We start from the raw sequence: 18,885 nt of genomic DNA on the forward strand, positions 1-18,885 counted from the left end.
TGCAGCATACCTTTCCTGCTGCAGCTTTCCAACAATAACATGCCTCATGAAAGAGGGGCAGGGTCTTGACAGGAGGCTGCTGTCTCGTAACTATTTACGTGGCTCCGCCCCCTTGCCCGTCCGAAGTCCCGCCCCCTTGCCCATCAAAACATAATTGCTTTTGCTGCAGCATACCTTTCCTGCTGCAGCTTTCCAACAATAACATGTCTCATGAAAGAGGGGCAGGGTCTTGACAGGAGGCCGCTGTCTCGTAACTATTTACGTGGCTCCACCCCCTAGCCCGTCCGAAGTCCCGCCCCCTTGCCCGTCCGAAGCCCCGCCCCTTGCAATAAAAAGCGGTCAGGACACAGGCTGACCAGTTTGGGATGGGGGTGAATGGGCAGCCGGAGGTGAGTGAGCTGATGTATGTGCTGACAGGAAATGTTTTTCTCTGACGTCCTAGTGGATGCTGGGGACTCCGAAAGGACCATGGGGAATAGCGGCTCCGCAGGAGACTGGGCACAAAAGTAAAAGCTTTAGGACTACCTGGTGTGCACTGGCCCCTCCCCCTATGACCCTCCTCCAAGCCTCAGTTAGATTTTTGTGCCCGAACGAGAAGGGTGCTCACTAGGTGGCTCTCCTGAGCTGCTTAGTAAAAGTTTAAGTATAGGTTTTTTATTTTCAGTGAATCCTGCTGGCAACAGGTTCACTGCACCGAGGGACTAAGGGGAGAAGAAGCGAACTCACCTGCGTGCAGAGTGGATTGGGCTTCTTAGGCTACTGGACATTAGCTCCAGAGGGACGATCACAGGCCCAGCCATGGATGGGTCCCAGAGCCGCGCCGCCGGCCCCCTTACAGAGCCAGAAGACTGAAGAGGTCCGGAAAATCGGCGACAGAAGACGTCCTGTCTTCAAGAAGGTAGCGCACAGCACCGCAGCTGTGCGCCATTGCTCTCAGCACACTTCACACTCCGGTCACTGAGGGTGCAGGGCGCTGGGGGGGGGCGCCCTGAGACGCAATAAAAACACCTTATATGGCAAAAAATACATCACATATAGCTCCTGGGCTATATGGATGCATTTAACCCCTGCCAATTTTTCCTTAAAAAAGCGGGAGAAAGGCCGCCGAGAAGGGGGCGGAGCCTATCTCCTCAGCACACTGGCGCCATTTTTCCTCACAGCTCCGTTGGAGGGAAGCTCCCTGACTCTCCCCTGCAGTCCTGCACTACAGAAACAGGGTAAAACAAGAGAGGGGGGGCACTAATTTGGCAGATAAATCTATACAGCAGCTATATAAGGGAAAAACACTTATATAAGGTTATCCCTGTATATATATAGCGCTCTGGTGTGTGCTGGCAAACTCTCCCTCTGTCTCCCCAAAGGGCTAGTGGGGTCCTGTCCTCTATCAGAGCATTCCCTGTGTGTGTGCTGTGTGTCGGTACGTTGTGTCGACATGTATGAGGAGGAAAATGGTATGGAGGCGGAGCAATTGCCTGTAATAGTGATGTCACCCCCTAGGGAGTCGACACCTGACTGGATGGTCTTATGGAAGGAATTACGTGATAGTGTCAGCACTTTACAAAACACTGTTGACGACATGAGACAGCCGGCAAATCAGTTATTACCTGTACAGGCGTCTCAAACACCGTCAGGGGCTCTAAAGCGCCCGTTACCTCAGATGGTCGACACAGACCCAGACACGGACACTGACTCCAGTGTCGACGGTGAGGAAACAAACGTATTTTCCAGTAGGGCCACACGTTACATGATCACGGCAATGAAGGAGGTTTTGAACATTTCTGATACTACAAGTACCACAAAAAAGGGTATTATGTGGGGTGTGAAAAAACTACCCGTAGTTTTTCCTGAATCAGATGAATTAAATGAGGTGTGTGATGAAGCGTGGGTTTCCCCCGATAAAAAACTGCTAATTTCTAAAAAATTATTGGCATTATACCCTTTCCCGCCAGAGGTTAGGGCGCGTTGGGAAACACCCCCTGGGGTAGATAAGGCGCTCACACGCTTATCAAAACAAGTGGCGTTACCGTCTCCTGATACGGCCGCCCTCAAGGAACCAGCTGATAGGAAGCTGGAAAATATCCTAAAAAGTATATACACACATACTGGTATTATACTGCGACCAGCAATCGCCTCAGCCTGGATGTGCAGTGCTGGGGTGGCTTGGTCGGATTCCCTGACTGAAAATATTGATACCCTGGACAGGGACAGTATATTATTGACTATAGAGCATTTAAAGGATGCATTTCTATATATGCGAGATGCACAGAGGGATATTTGCACTCTGGCATCAAGAGTAAGTGCGCTGTCCATTTCTGCCAGAAGAGGGTTATGGACGCGACAGTGGTCAGGTGATGCGGATTCCAAACGGCATATGGAAGTATTGCCGTATAAAGGGGAGGAGTTATTTGGGGTCGGTCTATCGGACCTGGTGGCCACGGCAACGGCTGGGAAATCCACCTTTTTACCCCAGGTCACCTCTCAGCAGAAAAAGACACCGTCTTTTCAGGCAAGGTCCTTTCGTCCCCATAAGGGCAAGCGGGCAAAAGGCCACTCATATCTGCCCCGGGGCAGAGGAAGGGGAAAAAGACTGCAGCCGGCAGCCTCTTCCCAGGAACAGAAGCCCTCCCCCGCTTCTGCCAAGTCCTCAGCATGACGCTGGGGCCTTACAAGCGGACTCAGACACGGTGGGGGCCCGTCTCAAGAATTTCAGCGCGCAGTGGGCTCACTCGCAAGTGGACCCCTGGATCCTGCAGGTAGTATCTCAGGGGTACAAATTGGAATTCGAGACGTCTCCCCCTCGCCGGTTCCTGAAGTCTGCTTTACCAACGTCTCCCTCCGACAGGGAGGCAGTATTGGAAGCCATTCACAAGCTGTATTCCCAGCAGGTGATAATCAAGGTACCCCTCCTACAACAGGGAAAGGGGTATTATTCCACGCTGTTTGTGGTACCGAAGCCGGACGGCTCGGTGAGACCTATTTTAAATCTGAAATCCTTGAACACTTACATACAAAGGTTCAAATTCAAGATGGAGTCACTCAGAGCAGTGATAGCGAACCTGGAAGAAGGGGACTATATGGTGTCTCTGGACATCAAGGATGCTTACCTCCATGTCCCAATTTGCCCTTCTCACCAAGGGTACCTCAGGTTTGTGGTACAGAACTGTCACTATCAGTTTCAGACGCTGCCGTTTGGATTGTCCCCGGCACCCCGGGTCTTTACCAAGGTAATGGCCGAAATGATGATTCTTCTTCGAAGAAAAGGCGTATTAATTATCCCTTACTTGGACGATCTCCTGATAAGGGCAAGGTCCAGAGAACAGTTAGAGGTCGGAGTAGCACTATCTCAAGTAGTACTACGACAACACGGGTGGATTCTAAATATTCCAAAATCGCAGCTGATTCCGACGACACGTCTGCTGTTCCTAGGGATGATTCTGGACACAGTCCAGAAAAAGGTGTTTCTCCCGGAGGAGAAAGCCAGGGAGTTATCCGACCTAGTCAGGAACCTCCTAAAACCAGGCCAAGTGTCAGTGCATCAATGCACAAGGGTCCTGGGAAAAATGGTGGCTTCTTACGAAGCGATTCCATTCGGCAGATTCCACGCAAGAACTTTTCAGTGGGATCTGCTGGACAAATGGTCCGGATCGCATCTTCAAATGCATCAGCGGATAACCCTGTCTCCAAGGACAAGGGTGTCTCTCCTGTGGTGGTTACAGAGTGCTCATCTTTTAGAGGGCCGAAGATTCGGCATTCAGGACTGGGTCCTGGTGACCACGGATGCCAGCCTGAGAGGCTGGGGAGCAGTCACACAGGGAAGAAATTTCCAGGGCTTGTGGTCAAGCATGGAAACGTCACTTCACATAAATATCCTGGAACTAAGGGCCATTTACAATGCCCTAAGTCAGGCAAGGCCTCTGCTTCAGGGTCAGCCGGTGTTGATCCAGTCGGACAACATCACGGCAGTCGCCCACGTAAACAGACAGGGCGGCACAAGAAGCAGGAGGGCAATGACGGAAGTTGCAAGGATTCTTCGCTGGGCGGAAAATCATGTGATAGCACTGTCAGCAGTGTTCATTCCGGGAGTGGACAACTGGGAAGCAGACTTCCTCAGCAGACACGACCTCCACCCGGGGGAGTGGGGACTTCACCCAGAAGTCTTCCACATGATTGTGAACCGTTGGGAAAAACCAAAGGTGGACATGATGGCGTCCCGCCTCAACAAAAAAATAAGAATTTATTTACCGATAATTCTATTTCTCGGAGTCCGTAGTGGATGCTGGGGTTCCTGAAAGGACCATGGGGAATAGCGGCTCCGCAGGAGACAGGGCACAAAAGTAAAGCTTTCCGATCAGGTGGTGTGCACTGGCTCCTCCCCCTATGACCCTCCTCCAAGCCAGTTAGGTACTGTGCCCGGACGAGCGTACACAATAAGGGAGGAATTTTGAATCCCGGGTAAGACTCATACCAGCCACACCAATCACACCGTACAACTTGTGATCTAAACCCAGTTAACAGTATGATAACAGCGGAGCCTCTGAAAAGATGGCTCACAACAATAATAACCCGATTTTTGTAACTATGTACAAGTATTGCAGATAATCCGCACTTGGGATGGGCGCCCAGCATCCACTACGGACTCCGAGAAATAGAATTATCGGTAAGTAAATTCTTATTTTCTCTATCGTCCTAGTGGATGCTGGGGTTCCTGAAAGGACCATGGGGATTATACCAAAGCTCCCAAACGGGCGGGAGAGTGCGGATGACTCTGCAGCACCGAATGAGAGAACTCCAGGTCCTCCTTAGCCAGGGTATCAAATTTGTAGAATTTAGCAAACGTGTTTGCCCCTGACCAAGTAGCTGCTCGGCAAAGTTGTAAAGCCGAGACCCCTCGGGCAGCCGCCCAAGATGAGCCCACCTTCCTTGTGGAATGGGCATTTACATATTTTGGCTGTGGCAGGCCTGCCACAGAATGTGCAAGCTAAATTGTATTACACATCCAACTAGCAATAGTCTGCTTAGAAGCAAGAGCACCCAGTTTGTTGGGTGCATACAGGATAACAGCAAGTCAGTTTTCCTGACTCCAGCCGTCCTGGAACATATTTTCAGGGCCCTGACAACATCTAGCAACTTGGAGTCCTCCAAGTCCCTAGTAGGTGCAAGGCACCACAATAAGCTGGTTCAGGTGAAACACTGACACCACCTTAGGGAGAGAACTGGGGACGCGTCCGCAGCTCTGCCCTGTCCGAATGGACAAACAGATATGGGCTTTTTTGAGAAAAAACCACCAATTTGACACTCGCCTGGTCCAGGCCAGGGCCAAGAGCATGGTCACTTTTCATGTGAGATGCTTCAAATCCACAGATTTGACTGGTTTTAAACCAATGTGATTTGAGGAATCCCAGAACTACGTTGAGATCCCACAGTGCCACTGGAGGCACAAAAAGGGGGTTGTATATGCAATACTCCCTTGACAAACTTCTGGACTTCAGGAACTGAAGCCAATTCTTTCTGGAAGAAAATCGACAGGGCCGAAATTTGAACCTTAATGGACCCCAATTTGAGGCCCATAGACACTCCTGTTTGCAGGAAATGCAGGAAACGACCGAGTTGAAATTTCTTTGTGGGGCCTTCCTGGCCTCACACCACGCAACATATTTTTGCCACATGTGGTGATAATGTTGTGCGGTCACCTCCTTTCTGGCTTTGACCAGGGTAGGAATGACCTCTTCCGGAATGCCTTTTTCCCTTAGGATCCGGCTTTCCACCGCCATGCCGACAAACGCAGCTGCGGTAAGTCTTGGAACAGACATGGTACTTGCTGAAGCAAGTCCCTTCTTAGCGGCAGAGGCCATAAGACCTCTGTAAGCATCTCTTGAAGTTCCGGGTACCAAGTCCTTCTTGGCCAATCCGGAGCCATGAGTATAGTTCTTACTCCTCTACGTCTTATAATTCTCAGCACCTTAGGTATGAGAAGCAGAGGAGGGAACACATACACCGACTGGTACACCCACGGTGTTACCAGAACGTCCACAGCTATTGCCTGAGGGTCTCTTGACCTGGCGCAATACCTGTCCCGTTTTTTGTTCAGACGGGACGCCATCATGTCCACCTTTGGTATTTCCCAACGGTTTACAATCATGTGGAAAAAACTTCCTGATGAAGTTTCCACTCTCCCGGGTGGAGGTCGTGCCTGCTGAGGAAGTCTGCTTCCCAGTTTCCATTCCCGGGATGAAACACTGCTGACAGTGCTATCACATGATTTTCCGCCCAGCGAAAAGTCCTTGCAGTTTTTGCCATTGCCCTCCTGCTTCTTGTGTCGCCCTGTCTGTTTACGTGGGCGACTGCCGTGATGTTTTTCCCACTGGATCAATACCGGCTGACCTTGAAGCAGAGGTCTTGCTAAGCTTAGAGCATTATAAATTTACCCTTAGCTCCAGAATATTTATGTGGAGAAAAATCTCCAGACTTGATCACACTCCCTGGAAATTTTTTCCTTGTGTGACTGCTCCCCAGCCTCTCGGGCTGGGCTCCGTGGTCACCAGCATCCAATCCTGAATGCCGAATCTGCGGCCCTCTAGAAGATGAGCACTCTATAACCACCACAGGAGAGACACCCTTGTCCTTGGATATAGGGTTATCCGCTGATGCATCTGAAGATGCGATCCGGACCATTTGTCCAGCAGATCCCACTGAAAAGTTCTTGCGTGAAATCTGCCGAATGGAATTGCTTCGTAGGAAGCCACCATTTTTACCAGGACCCTTGTGCAATGATGCACTGTTTTTAGGAGGTTCCTGACTAGCTCGGATAACTCCCTGGCTTTCTCTTCCGGGAGAAACACCTTTTTCTGGACTGTGTCCAGAATCATCCCTAGGCACAGCAGACGTGTCGTCGGGATCAGCTGCGATTTTGGAATATTTAGAATCCACCCGTGCTGTTGTAGCAGTATCCTAGATAGTGCTACTCCGACCTCCAACTGTTCCCTGGACTATGCCCTTATCAGGAGATCGTCCAAGTAAGGGATAATTAAGACGCCTTTTCTTCGAAGAAGAATCATCATTTCGGCCATTACCTTGGTAAAGACCCGGGGTGCCGTGGACAATCCAAACGGCAGCGTCTGAAACTGATAGTGACAGTTCTGCACCACGAACCTGAGGTACCCTTAGTGAGAAGGGCAAATTTGGGACATAGAGGTAAGCATCCCTGATGTCCCGGGACACTATATAGTCCCCTTCTTCCTGGTTCGTTATCACTGCTCTGAGTGACTCCATCTTGATTTGAACCTTTGTAAGTGTTCAAAAAAATTTTTAGAATAAGTCTCACCTAGCCTTCTGGCTTCAGTACCACAATATAGTGTGGAATAATACCCCTTTTCTTGTAGTAGGAGGGGTAATTTAATTATCACCTGCTGGGAATACAGCTTGTGAAATTTTTTTTTTTTTTTCCCATACTGCCTCCTTGTCGGAGGGAGACCTTGGTAAAGCAGACTTCAGGAGCCTGCGAAGGGGAAACGTCTCGACATTCCAATTTGTACCCCTGGGATACTACTTGTAGGATCCAGGGGTCCTGTACGGTCTCAGCGCCATGCTGAGAACTTGTCAGAAGCGGTGGAACGCTTCTGTTCCTGGGAATGGGCTGCCTGCTGCAGTCTTCTTCCCTTTCCTCTATCCCTGGGCAGATATGATCTTATAGGGACGAAAGGCCTGAGGCTGAAAAGACGGTGTCTTTTTCTGCAGAGATGTGACCTAGGGTAAAAACGGTGGATTTTCCAGCAGTTGCCGTGGCCACCAGGTCCGATGGACCGACCCCAAATAACTCCTCTTCCTTTATACGGCAATACAACTTTGTGCCGTTTGGAATCTGCATCACCTGACCACTGTCGTGTCCATAACATCTTCTGGCAGTTATGGACATCGCATTTACTCTTGATGCCAGAGTGCAAATATCCCTCTGTGCATCTCGCATATATAGAAATGCATCCTTTAAATGCTCTATAGTCAATAAAATACTGTCCCTGTCAAGGGTATCAATATTTTTAGTCAGGGAATCCGACCAAGCCACCCCAGCTCTGCACATCCAGGCTGAGGCGATCGCTGGTCGCAGTATAACACCAGTATGTGTGTATATACTTTTTATGATATTTTCCAGCCTCCTGTCAGCTGGTCCTTGAGGACGGCCCTATCTATAGACGGTACCGCCACTTGTTTTGATAAGCGTGTGAGCGCCTTATCCACCCTAAGGGGTGTTTCCCAACTCGCCCTAACTTCTGGCGGGAAAGGGTATACCGCCCATAATTTTCTATCGGGGGGAACCCACGCATCATCACACACTTTATTTAATTTATCTGATTCAGGAAAAACTATGGTAGTTTTTTCACCTCCCACATAATACCCTCTTTTGTGGTACTTGTAGTATCAGAAATATGTAACACCTCCTTCATTGCCTTTAACGTGTGGCCCTAATAAGGAATACGTTTGTTTATTCACCGTCGACACTGGACTCAGTGTCTCTGTCTGTGTCTGTGTCGACCGACTAAAGTAAACGGGCGTTTTAAAACCCCTGACGGTGTTTTTGAGACGTCTGGACCGGTACTAATTGTTTGTCGGCCGTCTCATGTCGTCAACCGACCTTGCAGCGTGTTGACATTATCACGTAATTCCCTAAATAAGCCATCCATTCCGGTGTCGACTCCCTAGAGAGTGACATCACCATTACAGGCAATTGCTCCGCCTCCTCACCAACATCGTCCTCCTACATGTCGACACACACGTACCGACACACAGCACACACACAGGGAATGCTCTGATAGAGGACAGGACCCACTAGCCCTTTGGAGAGACAGAGGGAGAGTTTGCCAGCACACACCAAAAACGCTATAATTATATAGGGACAACCTTATATAAGTGTTTTCCCTTATAGCATCTTTTTTATATATTTCTAACGCCAAATTAGTGCCCCCCCTCTCTGTTTTAACCCTGTTTCTGTAGTGCAGTGCAGGGGAGAGTCTGGGAGCCTTCCCTCCAGCCTTTCTGTGAGGGAAAATGGCGCTGTGTGCTGAGGAGATAGGCCCCGCCCCTTTTTCGGCGGCCTCGTCTCCCGCTCTTAACGGATTCTGGCAGGGGTTAAATATCTCCATATAGCCTCCGGAGGCTATATGTGAGGTATTTTTAGCCAAAATAGGTATTCATTTGCCTCCCAGGGCGCCCCCCTCCCAGCGCCCTGCACCCTCAGTGACTGCCGTGTGAAGTGTGCTGAGAGGAAAATGGCGCACAGCTGCAGTGCTGTGCGCTACCTTTAGAAGACTGAGGAGTCTTCTGCCGCCGATTCTGGACCTCTTCTTACTTCAGCATCTGCAAGGGGGCCGGCGGCAAGGCTCCGGTGACCATCCAGGCTGTACCTGTGATCGTCCCTCTGGAGCTGATGTCCAGTAGCCAAGAAGCCAATCCATCCTGCACGCAGGTGAGTTCACTTCTTCTCCCCTAAGTCCCTCGTTGCAGTGATCCTGTTGCCAGCAGGACTCACTGTAAAATAAAAAACCTAAGCTAAACTTTTCTAAGCAGCTCTTTAGGAGAGCCACCTAGATTGCACCCTTCTCGGCCGGGCACAAAAATCTAACTGGCTTGGAGGAGGGTCATAGGGGGAGGAGCCAGTGCACACCACCTGATCGGAAAGCTTTACTTTTGTGCCCTGTCTCCTGCGGAGCCGCTATTCCCCATGGTCCTTTCAGGAACCCCAGCATCCACTAGGACGATAGAGAAACTGGACAGATATTGCGCCAGGTCAAGGGACCCTCAGGCAATAGCTGTGGACGCTCTGGTAACACCGTGGGTGTACCAGTCAGTGTATGTGTTCCCTCCTCTGCCTCTCATACCCAAGGTACTGAGAATCATAAGAAGGAGAGGAGTAAGGACTATACTCGTGGCTCCGGATTGGCCAAGAAGGACTTGGTACCCGGAACTTCAAGAGATGCACAGGGACCCTGTCTGTTCCAAGACTTACCGCGGCTGCGTTTGACGGCATAGCGGTTGAACGCCGGATCCTGAAGGAACAAGGCATTCCGGATGAAGTCATCCCTACCCTGATCAAAGCCAGGAAGGATGTAACTGTGCAACATTATCACTGTATTTGGCGTAAATATGTTGCGTGGTGTGAGGCCAGGAAGGCCCCTACAGAGGAATTTCAACTGGGTCGTTTCCTGCATTTCCTGCAAACAGGACTGTCTATGGGCCTAAAATTAGGGTCCATTAAGGTTCAAATTTCGGCCCTGTCGATATTCTTCCAAAAAGAACTAGCTTCAGTTCCTGAAGTTCAGACGTTTGTCAAGGGGGTACTGCATATACAGCCTCCTTTTGTGCCTCCAGTGGCACCTTGGGATCTCAATGTAGTTTTGGGGTTCCTAAAATCACATTGGTTTGAACCACTCACCACTGTGGACTTAAAATATCTCACATGGAAAGTGGTAATGCTGTTAGCCCTGGCTTCAGCCAGGCGTGTCTCAGAATTGGCGGCTTTATCCTATAAAAGCCCTTACCTAATTTTTCATACGGACAGGGCAGAATTGAGGACTCGTCCTCAATTTCTCCCTAAGGTGGTTTCAGCGTTTCACTTAAACCAGCCTATTGTGGTACCTGCGGCTACTAGGGACTTGGAGGATTCCAAGTTGCTGGACGTAGTCAGGGCCCTGAAAATATATGTTTCCAGGACGGCTGGAGTGAGAAAATCTGACTCGCTGTTTATCCTGTATGCACCCAACAAGCTGGGTGCTCCTGCTTCTAAGCAGACTATTGCTCGTTGGATTTGTAGTACAATTCAGCTTGCACATTCTGTGGCAGGCCTGCCACAGCCAAAATCTGTAAAAGCCCATTCCACACGGAAAGTGGGCTCATCTTGGGCGGCTGCCCGAGGGGTCTCGGCTTTACAACTTTGCCGAGCAGCTACTTGGTCAGGGGCAAACACGTTTGCTAAATTCTACAAATTTGATACCCTGGCTGAGGAGGACCTGGAGTTCTCTCATTCGGTGCTGCAGAGTCATCCGCACTCTCCCGCCCATTTGGGAGCTTTGGTATAATCCCCATGGTCCTTTCGGAGTCCCCAGCATCCACTAGGACGTCAGAGAAAATGAGAATTTACTTACCGATAATTCTATTTCTCATAGTCCGTAGTGGATGCTGGGCGCCCATCCCAAGTGCGGATTGTCTGCAATACTTGTACATAGTTATTGTTACAAAAATCGGGTTATTATTGTTGTGAGCCATCTTTTCAGAGGCTCCTCTGTTATCATGCTGTTAACTGGGTTCAGATCACAAGTTGTACGGTGTGATTGGTGTGGCTGGTATGAGTCTTACCCGGGATTCAAAATCCTTCCTTATTGTGTACGCTCGTCCGGGCACAGTATCCTAACTGAGGCTTGGAGGAGGGTCATAGGGGGAGGGGCCAGTGCACACCAGGTAGTCCTAAAGCTTTTACTTTTGTGCCCAGTCTCCTGCGGAGCCGCTATTCCCCATGGTCCTTTCGGAGTCCCCAGCATCCACTACGGACTATGAGAAATAGAATTATCGGTAAGTAAATTCTTATTTTTTCCTGGCAGCACTGGCTACTGCCTGCACTGCAGGGAGGTCTGTGGGCCTATTTTCAATGGGGGGCTTGGAGCTGCAGCTCCATCCGCCCCATTGTTAATCCGGCCATGCATATGGCTCAGTGTGTACCCAGCTTTACTGTGCCTAGAGGACCGAGTTTCAGAACCACTGCTCCGCATAACAGGCTTGTTAACATGGAACTAAGCAAGTAAAAAAAAAAGTGAAAAAAAGTATTAAAAGTAATTTTGTCTTTAGGCATATAAGTCAAAGTGATAAATAGATATTTTACACTGAATTTTATACAATATTTGCAGTCCCATACTTTATTGATTGGAGCTGTTGCTGTTTCTCATCTGAGTGGAACAGCGTTGCACATGATAACAGCAATTAAATATTAACAAAGGGAAATTTGTTGTTGTCAGTTACATGCAGAGCATAGGGTGCATGTGGCAATCTCATTAATGTCTCTTTTAAATCAAAGCAAGGTGACATGATAGCACAGTGGGTAGCATTGCTCTTTGGCAGAACCTGGGCTATGGTTTCTTCCATTCCAACCAGTTCACTCTGTGTGACATTTGTATGGGCTTTCTCTGGATGCTACGGTCTCCAACCATTGTCCAAAAACATACCTTACAAGTAGGTTAATTTTCACTGTGTAATATTTTGGCACAATAATAATAATAATAATAATAATAATAATAATAACAATAATAGTTAACCCCTTTACTGCAAATAACAAGGCTGTCTCCCGAAGTACCTTAAGATCTTCCCAACCCCTCAACCTGGCATCCAATATTTATGGGGAATCCTCATTAAAAAGAGGAGGGTGCTCTTTTTTTTGTATATGGGTGGGTGGGCACTATACTACCATAATTGCACCTACTGTATATACATTGGAGTACCCACATCTAAAAGAGGGGAGTCCTCTATTTTAGATAATGTGGCCTCTTAGCATCTATTGTCTGGTAATCCCATGTCAATATCTCCATACACTTTTCATAGATTGGGTAGGGCACTCTCCATACTGGCCAGCACACACACACATGGAGGCATCCTTGTTTGAATAATACCCCTTTCACACCACACAAATAACCTTGTATCGACCCGGCATATTGCCGGGTCGACACGGGTCGGCGTGCGGTGTGAAATGGGCATTGCCGAAATTGCGGGTCGCCTGACCCGGCAATTCAACCCGGGAATAAAGCAGTGTTATACCCGGTTTGAATACTGGGTTAGTGGCTGCGTAAACGGGCTCCCGGGCCGATGGGACCCAGGACCCGTTTACTAGATAGGAAGAGGCGGCGCGGAGATGAGCTCATCTCCCAGTGCCGCTTCCACCTCCGCCCCCCCCCCCCGCTGCTATGGCAACCCGCCCGGCTTATTGCCGGGTCGGGAAAGCCTGCATCAGCTGCCAATGCCGGATCCCACCTGGGAAGGACCCGCTTCCAATTCCCGGGTGGGATCCGGCATTGGCAGTGTGAAAGGGGTATAAGAGGCAGGGCCGTAACTACGTGTGTGCCAAGGGGGCTTGGCACACAGCGCAGTTGCCCTGAGGGCGCAACGGCCAGCGGCATGTAATGAGTCAAATTGACTCATTACATGCCGCCGAAGTCTGCGCCGTGCGCCCCGCTGTGTAGGGAGAAGAGGACCAGCGCCGGGCAGCGGAGAGAAGGAGGAGGAGGGAGGGGGAGCAGAGAGCCGCAGCAGCGCTATTTGATTGGTAGTAAGCGCCGCTGCAGCTTCCCCCTCTCCTCCTGTATTGGCTGCCCGGCGCTGCTAAGGATGCTGGGATGCGGTTCCCCAGCATCCACAGCAGCGCCAGGCAACCAATACAGGAGGAGAGGGGGATGCTGCAGCGGCGCTTACTACCAATCAAATAGCGCTGCTGCTGCTCCCCCTCCCTCCTTCTCACCTCACACAGCCTGCACCGAGAGGAAGCTGCACGAGGAGCCTATCAGCGGGGAGAAGGTAAGTATATCCCCCCCCCCTCTCTCTCTCTCTCTCTCACCGTCTGCCGCAATGTGTAAAATGGGGTCTCATCTGCCGCAATGTGTAAAATGGGGTCTCGTCTGCCGCAATGTGTAAAATGGGGTCTCGTCTGCCGCAATGTGTAAAATGGGGTCTCGTCTGCCGCAATGTGTAAAATGGGGTCTCGTCTGCCGCAATGTGTAAAATGGGGTCTCGTCTGCCGCAATGTGTAAAATGGGGTCTCGTCTGCCGCAATGTGTAAAATGGGGTCTCGTCTGCCGCAATGTGTAAAATGGGGTCCCGGCTGCCGCAATGTGTAAAATGGGGTCCCGGCTGCCGCAATGTGTAAAAAGGAGGCCTGGCTGCCGCAATGTGTAAAAATGGGGACTGGCTGCCGCAATGTGTAAAAAGGGGGACTGGATGCCGCAATGTGTAAAAATGGGGACTGGCTGCCGCAATGTGTAAAAAGGGGGACTGGCTGCCGCAATGTGTAAAAAGGGGGACTGGCTGCCGCAATGTGTAAAAAGGGGGCCTGGCTGCCGCAATGTGTAAAATGGGGTCCTGGCTGCCGCAATGTGTAAAAAGGGGGACTGGCTGCCGCAATGTGTAAAATGGGGTCCTGGCTGCCGCAATGTGTAAAAAGGGGGACTGGCTGCCGCAATGTGTAAAATGGGGTCCTGGCTGCCGCAATGTGTAAAAAGGGGTCCTGGCTGCCGCAATGTGTAAAATGGAGTCCTGGCTGCCGCAATGTGTAAAAAGGGGGACTGGCTGCCGCAATGTGTAAAAAGGGGGACTGGCTGCCGCAATGTGTAAAATGGGGTCCTGGCTGCCGCAGTGTGTAAAATGGGGTCCTGGCTGCCACAATGTGTAAAAAGGGGGACTGGCTGCCGCAATGTGTAAAAAGGGGGCCTGGCTGCCGCAATGTGTAAAAAGGGGGCCTGGCTGCCACAATGTGTAAAAAGGGGGCCTTGCTGCCGCAATGTGTAAAGAGGGGGACTGGCTGCCGTAATGTGTAAAAAGGGGGACGCTGTCTGCTGTAATGTATAAAAGGGGCTCTACCTGGTGTAGTGGCGCTACTGTGCAGCGTAATTTGAATAATGTAGACTACTGTGCACCGTAGTATGAATTGCTGTTATTTTGTGGCCACGCCCCTTCCCTGTGAAGCCACGCCCCTATAAAAAATGTTGCGCGCCTGCGGCGCGCACTGCCCCTGCGGCGCGCACTGCCCCTGTCTTACATGGGGGGGGGGGGCGCCACTGTCGTTTCTTGCACACAGCGCTAAAATGGCTAGTTACGGCACTGATAAGAGGAATCTCCTCTTTCAGACATTGTGTTCCCTTAGTAATTACTGTCTGGTCACCAGACAATTACTTTACAGCACACACAAAAATTCCATGCATGGGTGGATCTAAATCCCATATTATATCAAATAAAAATAGGGTCCCTTCATTTAATGCAGTAGGTTTCCTAGTTTAAAAAGTGGTTGGCCTTGATGACTGTGATCTTATTCCTACGTATGGTTACCGTTTAAATTGGAACAGCAATAATCTGCAAAAAATATACATAATATTCAAGTGTAGATTTTTTTTTTTAAACCCCTACTCTACATTGATTTTTTTTTTAACAGTGAATGAATGCCAAAGCAAGTACCACAAAGTATGTATTTAGCCATTTTATTTACATTTTTGTTGTCATTTAGAATCAGAAAAAAAGACTAATGAAAAGACTAAGGGGTAAATTTACTAAGATGGGAGTTCTATTTAAGATGGGATGTTACCCATAGCAACCAATCAGATTTCAGGTATTATCTTCTAGGAGGTGCTAGATAAATGAGACGTAGAAACTGATTGGTTGCCATGGGCAACATCCCATCTTAAATAGAACTCCCATCTTTGTAAATGTACCCCTAAATCTCCTGTGGGGGGGGGGGGGGGGGGGAGACAAAAAAACAACAACAATGTTTAATTTGTGTGGGTACCACATTAAAAAAAAAAATATTGATATTGATGTTGGAATGTGATGAGCACAAATGCAGAATAATGACCTCAGCATGGGGGTGACAAAACCCTCAGCAACACAGTGTTGAATAACAATAATAGTAGTGAGATGACACCTCCGTCAGCACTGCATACATTTATTTTCCTTTAAACCCCTGAACTAGCAGCATACTGCACTCCAACACATGATGACCCAAATAAGAAAACAGTTGGAAACTATTAAGATTACACTGTACATTACCAGGAGGTGAGCATCAATTCAATGTTTTGTAAAATGTCAATAAAGCTGTTTGTCTCATATTTCTCTAATTAAAGAAAGATAACAAGGTTTTAACTCTGCAAAACAAACCAATGTATTTAGTTTCAGCCATATAATCACATAAAACTGGCCGAAACAGTTATTTATGTTTAACCATACTAAGCCTTGCTTCCTGTCTATGCTCTTACTGTATGCACTAACGCTGCACAGCATTACAGTACTGATCCTGAAAGGTCTAAGATGCAAGCATTTATTACGGACACTCCAGCCCATGCCACCTTCTTACCCACCTGAGGCCATGTAAGGAAGCATGGCAGGGAAGAAAAACGCACTCATAAGAGAGAGAATATGCATGTTTATGGGAGAAATCAGCTCACGTGCTGTCCTGCCTATGAGAGATACTGGAAGTGCAGCACAGGATGAGGGAGGAGGATGAAAGAAATGAAAAAAAACAACAACAAAGCAATGGGGGAGAGAGGAGACAACACATGGAACATATTAATAACATGTGCAATAAAATATACTGATTACTGTTTCAGTCCAGGAAAGGAATAGGTCATTGTAACGTTCACTATTTACAGTGCATCTGGAAAGTATTCACGGCGCTTCACTTTTTCCACATTTTGTTATGTTACAGCCTTATTCCAAAATGGAATAAATACATTTTTCCCTCAAAATTCTACACACAATTCCCCATAATGACAACGTGAAAAAAGGTTTTTTTTAGATTTTTGCAAATGTATTAAAAATAAAAAACTAAGAAATCACATGTACATAAGAATTCACAGCCTTTGCAATGAAGCTCAAAATTGCGCTCAAGTGCATCTTGTTTCCACTGATCATCCATGAGATGTTCCTACAGCTTAATCGGAGTCCACCTGTGCTAAATTCAGTTGATTGGACATGATTTGGAAAGGCACACACCTGTCTATTTAAGATCCCACAGTGCATGTCGGAGCACAAACCAAGCATGAAGTCAAAGGAATTGTCTGTAGATCTCCAAGACAGGATTGCCTCAAGGCACAAATCTGGGAAAAGGGTACAGAAAAATATTTGCTGCTTTGAAGGTTCCAATGAGCACAGTGGCTTCCATCATGGAATGGTAAATGGAAGAAGTTCTGAACCACCAGGACTCTTCCTACTGCTGGCTGGCCATCTAAACTGAGTGATCAGGGGAGAAGGGCCCTAGTCACGGAGGTGACCAAGAACCCAATGGTCACTCTGTCAGAGCTACAGCATTCCTCTGTGGAGAGAGGAGAACCTTCCAGAAGGACAACCATCTCTGCAGCAATCCAATAATGCTGTGGGGATGTTTTTCAGCGGCAGGAACTTGGAGGCAAGTCAGGATAGAGAGAAAGATGAATGCAGCAGTGTACAGAGACAGGGGCGGACTGGGAACATAAAGTGGCCCTGGAAATATATGAGAAGTGGCCTCATGTAGGTTGGAGTAAGTCAGCTATAAGCAGGGCCCAACACAAATTGGGCTTAAGCAAATTGTTAGCATTACCCTCAGTGGTAGTAAGCAAGGCTAATGCAGCATGGTAGGCAGTCACAGCACCAGCAGTTGGATCATGTCACAGGAGGTGGAGATCACACCAGTAGATGAGGAATTGTATCGGTAGGCAGTCACAGCACCATCAGGAGGATTGTGTCAAAGGAGGTGGAGATCACACCAGTAGGTGGGGCATTGCACTGGTAGGTAGTCACAGCACCAGCAGGAGGATCGTGTCTCAGGAGGTGAAGATCACACCAGTAGGTGAGGCACTGCACTGGTAGGCAATCACAGCACCAGCAGGAGGATCGTGTCATAGGAGGTGGAGATCACAACGGTAGGTGAGGCATTGTACTGGTAGGCAGTCACAGCACCAAAAGGAGGATCGTGTCACAGGAGGTGGAGATCACACCAGTAGGTGAGGTGTGATATGTCAGCGTACCTGGAGTCTCACTCCTGTCCGGTTGCGGTCTATCTGGTCGTCCAGTTCTTGCTTGTCGCGGCGTCTGCCAGAATCTGCGTAGAACACCTGCGTAGGATCTGGGCAGAAGGACGGAGATACCCCAGTACGAACAACACCCCCCCGAAGCGTACAAGAATAACTATGGTGGGACACGGTAACAAAGGTTTATTGCACCGCTTACGTAACGTGAGTTACTGGTCAGTATGTTTAGCACATTTCGGTAAGGCACATTACTAAATAATACATATAATTTGCATAATGAAACAGGTCATAACAGCATAAGTACTTTCAAAATTCCAATACCTAAACTGGCATTTAAGAAAAAAAAAAAAGGTTTAGGAATGTTCAAACAGTATAGTAGTAGGCAACTTTATCGACACTATAGACTTATTAAAGGGAAGCCTCTGACCCTACACAAAATCCATAGAAGTCCACATATGAGTTCGCACAGAAAAGCAACTGAAGGCAGTTATGCCTGCTCGCCGTCTGCTGGGGCTGGTAAGTCCGGCACACAATACACAATTCAGACTGCTTTCCGGGGATAACTTCCCTTAACACGACTTGGAAAGGGGCATATAACAAATGTGCTGCAGCGTAATGGTACTGCTCCTTTAAGGTCAGTGCGTCTCTTTGAGGCTGTGAGTCAGGTAGCAACTTAGGAGTTGCCCGGGTTGAGGCACAGTGGTGTCTCAGAGTGCGCCCGTGAATAAAGTTCACATATCTGTGGAGGTGCGCAGGTAATTAACTGGGGTTAGAGTAGAGGGGGGAAAGTGCCTCAGTTCCCCTGCTAAGTGTCCCTTGGCATAGGGAGTGTGTGGGGGATGCAGTGTGAGGAGTACCTGTTTCCAGTGGCGCTTTCCACCTTCACTGGAGCTCTCATGGTACAGCAGTGATGAGTGTCCTGGAGGTTGCTTTCTACCTGTCACGATCCGGGTATCTGGTCGCCATTACTTACCCTTCAGATGCCTCCTAAGGCGGGCTCAGCGTTCCAGGACCGGATTCCGCTGTTCCTGAGTTTCCACATGCAGAGTGGTCTTTTCATCAGCCGCGGCCTCCGCTGTGCCCGCGTGGTTAAATGTGCATCTATCAGCCTGGCGTCTCCTGTCTCCGGTGGCCGGCGCCGCCATTACTG

The 18,885-nt window shown here is 48.9% G+C and overlaps 1 protein-coding gene across 4 annotated transcripts in view; it reads right to left on the bottom strand.

Annotated features, from left to right (window-relative positions):
- The window catches only part of LOC134885352 (serotransferrin-A-like), a 202,692-nt gene extending 186,479 nt beyond the window's left edge, over positions 1-16,213 (bottom strand). For 2 of the 4 annotated variants that reach the window (XM_063913065.1, XM_063913061.1), the window contains exon 1: positions 16,089-16,213. In XM_063913065.1, coding sequence (XP_063769135.1) covers positions 16,089-16,152 — 64 coding nt within the window. In that variant the 5' untranslated portion in view covers positions 16,153-16,213. Of the gene's footprint in view, positions 1-10; positions 57-174; positions 236-16,088 lie in introns of those variants that run through there. The other 2 variants (XM_063913062.1, XM_063913064.1) reach the window with 2 other exon arrangements.
- Between the last annotated feature and the right edge of the window lie 2,672 nt (positions 16,214-18,885).

This window comes from Pseudophryne corroboree, chromosome 1 (assembly GCF_028390025.1).
Source record: "Pseudophryne corroboree isolate aPseCor3 chromosome 1, aPseCor3.hap2, whole genome shotgun sequence".
In the NCBI taxonomy this organism is placed as follows: Eukaryota; Metazoa; Chordata; class Amphibia; order Anura; family Myobatrachidae; genus Pseudophryne; species Pseudophryne corroboree.